Genomic DNA, 7500 nt, shown 5'->3' on the forward strand with positions numbered 1-7500 from the left:
ATTATTTTTCTCCTTTGGATACACTGTTATTATCGTCGGAGAAGTATTTCACAAGGGCGTCCGCCATTGTACCGATAATTTAGAACCAGTTACTAAGTTACTGTGCGTCATTACGAGGGAAGTGACGTCACGGCTGTTGAAGGCTATTCGCTCCAAGAAACTAATTGAGCACTCTACGCGATTCCAGCTAATTCCCGTCGACCTTAATAAGTTGCAAATTAAATGGAATCATTGGATAGCATTACTATTTACTTAGCAGGATGTATAGGCAGTTTCCAATGATTAAGGGGCATAAAAGAGCGAAGATGAATTTGCATGATCTATATTACATTTACATGTGCTCGAGATCATTGGTCACATTGGAATATGTGCTCAAAGTGACCCGCATAGTGAAAAGTGTTCACAGTTTTTTGAAATATCTAACATCACGATTGGTCATTTGTTCAGCTTGACACATGTGTATGCTTATAATTTTCATAAACAAAGCAGCGTATTTACATTTGTTAAGAAATATCCAATCGTTGGGCAGCAACAAATCATGCGATTGATGACTTGGTTGGACGACAACATGGATATAGATCGCTCCCATTGCCATTATTGACAACCACCAGTTATGTTGGCTAGAAAATAAGATGTCATCACTGTGAAACCAGTTTCCCCCCCCCCCCCCCCCCCCCCCCCCCCCCCCCCCCGAAGGACTGGATTCACACTTCCAAGAAGATTGGAACCAGTATTATGACATCACGTTATTTATTGTTCCTCCCTATTATTAAACGCAAATGTTTTTCTATTTCGTGTTCTATCATCGACAGATGTGGAGATGGTACATGGCCTCAGACAGTCCATACAAGGCCATTTACAGGGCTTGTAATATCACGTCCTATACGTGAGTAATAATACTATTTTCATTTTTAAAAATTGATACTTTCTTTATACCTCTTTTGTACATTCCATTTGTTAAAATAATAACACATCTTCCAATAGCATACTACTACTACTACTACTACTAATACTACTATTACTACTACTACTACTACTACTACTACTACTACTACTACTACTACTACTATTACTACTACTACTACTACTACTACTACTACTACTACTATTACTATTACTACTACTACTACTACTACTACTACTACTACTACTACTACTACTACTACTACTACTAACTACTACTATACTACTACTATACTACTACTACTACTACTATTACTACTATACTACTACTACTATATACTTACTATATACTACTACTACTACTACTACTACTACTACTACTACTACTACTACTACTACTACTACTACTACTACTACTACTACTACTACTACTACTACTACTACTACTACTACTACTACTATTACTACTACTGATGCTGCTGCTGCTGCTGCTACTACTTCCACTACTACAACCATCACCACCAGCACTACCACTTCTACCACCACTACTACTTCCACAACCATTACTAATAACACCACTACTTCTACCACCACCAGCACTACTAGCACCATCACGACCAACACTATTACTACCACCACCACCACTACAACTATATCACCACGACCATCACTTCTAACAGCACCATCACCACCATCGCCATTTCTACCATCACCACCATCGCCATTTCTACCATCACCACCATCGCCATTTCTACCATCACCACCATCGCCATTTCTACCATCACCACTATCGCCATTTCTACCATCACCACCATCGCCATTTCTACCATCACCACCATCGCCATTTCTACCAACACTACTATCACCATTACTACCACCACCACCAACCCCACCACCACTACCACCACTACTACTACCACCACCACTAAGGGGCTTTTTGGCTCAACGGCACGATCTTTGCTTCGTACCCGGAATATACCAAGTTCGATCACCCGCCGCTACTACGCTGTGTGGCCTTGAGCAAGCCACCTTGCCCCAGCTCACTTTGCAGCGCTGCTCTGCGCCTGACGCCTGGGTTATTCCAGTCTTCCCTTGGAATAGACCCTGAAGAAAAATTTCCCCATGGGGATGAATAAAGGGAATTCTATTTTATTTCATTTTTTAAAAAATAAATGCCCCAGCAGTTTGTGAAATGTTCCTTCACCCAATTTGCGGCGCTACTATGCGGCTGACGCCTGGGTTATTCCAGTCTTCCCTTGAAAGAGACCCTAGAGAAAGCATTTCCCCTTTCGGATGCATAATGGGAATTTTTTTTATTACTACTACCACCACTCCTTACCTAACACATATGATGACATTCTGAAGCTAAGAACACTTGCACTAGACAGAGATTTATGAAAACAAATTGGATTCAATAGTCTGATGTCAGGTCGCCCAGCAACGGCGGCCATTGTGATTCTAAACAAAGAAAATCGGAATTTTTTATTCTTCATGCTGGCTAGAACTTTTCATATGTCTTGTGATCAGAATTTATAAAAGTCAAAACATGATTAGATTTATAATGGTTTTTTTTCCTCTGGATACGCTTTTATGCTCGTCGGAGAAATATTTCATAAGGGCGTCCGCCATTGCTCCGATAGTTTATAGCCAGTTACTAAGTTACCATGCGTCATTACGAGGGAAGTGACGTTACGACTGTTGAAGCGTATTACTAACTGGATAATAGAAACAGACTGATAAACTCGAAATGACGCAACACATTCACAGCAAGCGTCCATAGAGATTGCGTAGCCATATTCATTCATTTACTACCACCACTACTAATCCAATGATCACACCCTATAGATAGTATGCAGATGACGTCAATCAGGCCTTTGTTATTGTTTTTGCCATCCGCGTTTGTGAGTTGTTCTCACTAAACTGAATTAACCAGACTATAAAAGTTTATGGTTACACAGAGTTTGTGTGTTGGTCCGTTATACTTCCGGATGGCAATGTTGTGAACTCCATGGCCAAGCGCATTCTATCTATAGGGAATGAGATTAGCGGAAGAGTAGCGTCCCTTGATTGGACGTCATCTTACAGAGAGTACGTCAATTTGGTTTTGAAATGTCTCAAGCCGCTTTCACCGGAAGCGAGGACGAGAGACGCATGCGCACAATCAACATGACGTTCTCTCTCTAATAACTTTTCCGCCGGTGACTTCACAGACTATGGGTGACGTCCAATCAAGGGACGCTACTCTTCCGCTAATCTCATTCCCTATATATATTTCTCACAGATCAAATCCAGTGGGAGTCACCATCTCACTGGTATTTGAAATCAAAGACCACGAGGGCCTACGGCAAAACATCCGACAATTCCTGGAGTACAAGGCACCCAAAGTCTACATCCCACGATATGCCCTCTTAGATGTTGGCGACCTGTTGCTGATTAGGGATAGGTACGAAACGTTACACCAAACTGCTTTAGCTGATATCAATTCGCATTAGTATCTGGATCAAATGATGCTTTATAGCTAATATAATTTGAGCTTTATTAAATTGAGTTTTTATATCACTAAATGTGCTCAAAGCGCTTTACAAGATGTCCCTGACCAACAGTAAAACGGAACATGTAGAACGAGACAAGTTAGGCGATATTACATTTTATTCCGACAGAGACAACGCTGTTAACGGCCAAGAAGGTACTCATTTTACACCTGAGTACGGTGAGAGAATGTGAGTAAAGAGCCTTCTCCAAGGACTCAACTATGCACCAAGCGAGGCTCGAACCCAGGACCTTCCAATCCGAAAGCTAGTGTCATACCACAAGACCACATAGCTATATGTGACATGCTATCTTGAAACGGTACTATGTGAAGATGCTAACATAAAAGGTGAAAATAGAACGATTCGAATTGAAATAGAAATACGTTTTCTCAATGCTACGTAAAAATTTAACCCAAGATGTATTTTTACATCAACAAAAAATTCAAATTTTGCACCTCAGTCACCTCGGCTGGATAGATAGTTCGAAGATTACGTCACTCAGGTCTTTGTTAGATGTCTATTGCTTTTTGTTATTCCACATTTATGAGTAATTCCGTGGCCTTCGTAAAGTTATAGCCTGACACTGACCAAAAAAATGACGTCAAAATGCCAGACTTTTGCTCCAAAAGAAAACAAATCGTGAGTTGAATTCAATAGTTCAACCAATGAAATGACTTGTTTCCATGAGCTCTACTAACGACAACTCACTAGTGACGTCAAACTGCCAGTCCTTTTGGATTTCAGTATCAGGCTGTAACATAACGATGGCTACGGTACTTCCCACTAAACTGTATTAACCAGACTAAAAATGTTCAAAAAAAAAAAAAACATTAACAAAGACCGGATTGACCTCAACTTCATTCTATCTATCAATTCGATATTCTGTTGGCTTGTTTTTGTTGGTTATTTTTTGTTGATATAATTTTGTATGGGTTGGAGGTAGGGCAGGGGGGGGGGGGTGAGGTCCTTGCTCGTTAAGAATTTTTTTGTTTGTTTGTGGCTTTTTTTTTTCTAGTTCAGTTTTATTTTGTTTCGGTCTTCTAGATATGGTTTGATTTAATTTGTTTTTGTTTTGTTTTTGTTTGTTATTTTTCACATCTGAACCCCACAGGTATCGTATCAGCGTCACCCCCACCCAACCCCCGCCACACACGCTGATGCCTCCCACGATGACGACGGAAACGATGGAGACGACCATATTTACGATGACGTCATCGGACATATCGCCTACGACCACGATAACGGATTCGATGCCCTCGACGATGACCACGCCGAGGCGTAAGTGTAACATCGTTAATGTTTTTGTTTTGTTCTTTGTTTTTGTTTTTGTTTTTGGCATCAGTAACGCAATGTATAGTCACACGAAACAACTACAGAAGACGTCTCTAACTTCTACGTCATGACAGAAGACCGAAGGGCTCGAGCCGTAGCCATCATTAACTTATAGCTGACACTGCTCGTTGCTGGACAGACGTGACATCAGACTATTGAATCCTATTCCGGTCATGTAATGAAAACATTTTTTTTTCATGATAGCTAATCAATCTCACTCAAAGTTCACGAATTAGACATAAAATCAGTAAGTTGGTTATTTTTGCGTCTTGTTCAGACGATCGCCATGGAATAATTGTGTCGCTCATGTAATGTAGGAAAGGCTATATGTATAGTTAGTATGCGCTTATCTTAGAATCTCACAATATTGCCATCCGGAAGTACATATAATGGACCAACACTCAAAACTATGTGTAAACATGAACTTTTGTAGTCTGGTTAATACAGATTAGTGAGGATTACTCATAAAATTGGATGGAAAGAAAAAAAGAAAAAAAAAAACAATACGAAAAAAACCTGAGTGACGTCAACTTCATTCTATCTATAATTTAACTAGAAAATGTAATATCACTTGTTATCAAATTTAATCGTTGTAACCCTGACTTTCCATGACTAGTGCAAAAGATGGAAGGTAACTCAATATTTACTTTATGTACTACAAAATATTATTGATTACTTCCCTCCTGTCGTTGACTTTTTTTTTTTTATTCGTTGACATTTTGCACCTTTATCTGCCTCGCTCGTCGCATAGTTGAGTCCTTGGAAAAGGCTCTTTACTCATATTCTCTGGCCGTTAACAGTGTTGTCTCTGTCCGCAAAAATTGTAATATCGCCCAACAGGCGTCATGTCTCGTCCTAAATATTAAGTGTTGCTTTTGGCCAGTAACCCCTTGTAAAGCGCTTTGAGCATGTTTAGTGGATATGGCGCTATATAAAAGCTCAATCGGATTAAAAATTAATATCATGTTATCAAATCGTTGTCACCCTGACTTGCCACGACTATTGCCAATGATGGAAGGTAACTCGTTGTTACGTTACGTACTACAAAATATTATTGATTACATCCCTTTGTATCGTTGACATTAATATTATGTTAACTTTTTGCCCTTTATCTGTTTTTCGTATGAGAGGACCGAGTCGGCTGTATTTTCTTTGTTCTGTCTTTCTTATATTTTGTTTATTATCTTTTTATTTTTTTGTTTATTAAAAATAAATTATGTTGTGAGCCCCAAAGGATTCGTATTAAGTTACTTGTTAAGCTCAAAGCTCAAGTTCATTCTTTCTTTCTTTCTGTTTTTATCAGCGACCATCGTGACGCTGTCGTATGAGTTTGGCCTGGCCGATTTCACCTTCTACCCAGAGCTGTACTACCGGAACTCCGCCATGTTCCAATATCTTCAAAATGGTTTCTGTAAAGATGTAAGTATGACTGGGATGTTGTTTTTTAAATGTGACCCAAGCTGTACTACAGTAACTCCGCCATGTTCCAATATCTACAAAACGGTTTCTGTAAAGATGTATGACTGGGATTTTTTTTTTTTTTTTTTTTTTGGTTTTTAATGTGACCCAAGCTGTACTCCAGTAACTCCGCCATGTTCCAATATCTTCAAAATGGGTTCTGTAAAGATGTAAGTATGACTGTTTGTTTTTTAAATAAAAATGTGACCCATCGCGTCAATCCGGTAATATGCCAGAATGAGCCGGATTAAGATAAGCGTGGCTCAGCCGTACGAAACTGTCTTTGCTTCGTACCCAAAAGGTGCCGAGTTCGATCAACCGCCGCGCTGTGTGGCCTTGAGCAAGTCACCTCGCCCTAGCTTACTTTACTGCGGCTGACGCCTGGGCCTGGGCCTGGGTCATTCCAGTCTTTCATTGGAATAGACCCTAAAGACACATTTCCCCATGGGGATGAATAAAGGGAATTTTTTTATCTACTTATTTATTTGTTTATTTATTTATTAAATTGACTTTTTTTTATTAGTAAATTTTACTTACTGCCTGTGTCATCTCAGAAGAGTTCGACAGGAAATAGCTCACCATTCTTCCCAGTCTTCAGCTCCTTATGTCATGTGTTTGCAACTGGCTATAATATTATATAAGCCTATCACTGCATCATTCACACATCCATCACGACATTTAAAATATGTTGGCTATCTGAATCGTGATTAGTGCTTTAAGGAATGTTTCTCTTTCTCTTTGTGTACCAGTCTGTTGCATTCTTCAGATTTAAGCCTAGTCCAGCAGCAAGATCTAAGAGTTACCAAGCTACCCACTCACTGATAGGGTGGGTGGACAGATTAAGGGGTCAGGACAAATTCTCGACTTTACCCGGGATCGATCTCGGTCCCTTTGCGTGTGAAGTGAGTGTTCTCTACCAACTGAGCTATCGGGACCACCAAAAATGATATTACTCTCACAACATCTGACAGATTCTGTTCTCCACTCTTCCACATCTCTCCTCATCTTTACCAGTCTGTTGCATTCTTCGGCAGAAAGCCGAGTCCAGTAGCAAGATCTGACAGACCCAGCTACCCAGTCACTGACGGGGGGGGGGGGGGGGGGGGGGGGGGGGGGTCAGGAAAAATTCTCGATCTCGATCGGTCTCTTTGCGTGTGAAATGAGTGCTTTACCAACTGAGTTATCGGGACCACCAAAACTGTGACCCATCGTCTCAGAACGGTATTGTGTCGGAACGAACCAGATGCTTAAAAGCCGAATTAAATGTTAAACTGAT

At 40.2% G+C, this 7500-nt stretch overlaps 1 protein-coding gene across 1 annotated transcript in view; it reads left to right on the plus strand.

Annotated features, from left to right (window-relative positions):
• The window catches only part of LOC144981140 (uncharacterized), a 66179-nt gene that overhangs the window by 5968 nt on the left and 52711 nt on the right, over nt 1–7500 (plus strand). Inside the window, exons 6-9 of the mRNA XM_078929287.1 lie at nt 813–886; nt 3185–3346; nt 4546–4712; nt 6070–6185. Of these exons, the coding sequence (XP_078785413.1) occupies nt 813–886; nt 3185–3346; nt 4546–4712; nt 6070–6185 (519 nt within the window). The remainder of the gene's footprint in view (nt 1–812; nt 887–3184; nt 3347–4545; nt 4713–6069; nt 6186–7500) is intronic.

This window comes from Berghia stephanieae, chromosome 10, assembly GCF_034508935.2.
Source record: "Berghia stephanieae isolate SIO BIC M18660-M18661 chromosome 10, UCSD_Bste_1.3, whole genome shotgun sequence".
NCBI classification, from domain to species: Eukaryota; Metazoa; Mollusca; class Gastropoda; order Nudibranchia; family Aeolidiidae; genus Berghia; species Berghia stephanieae.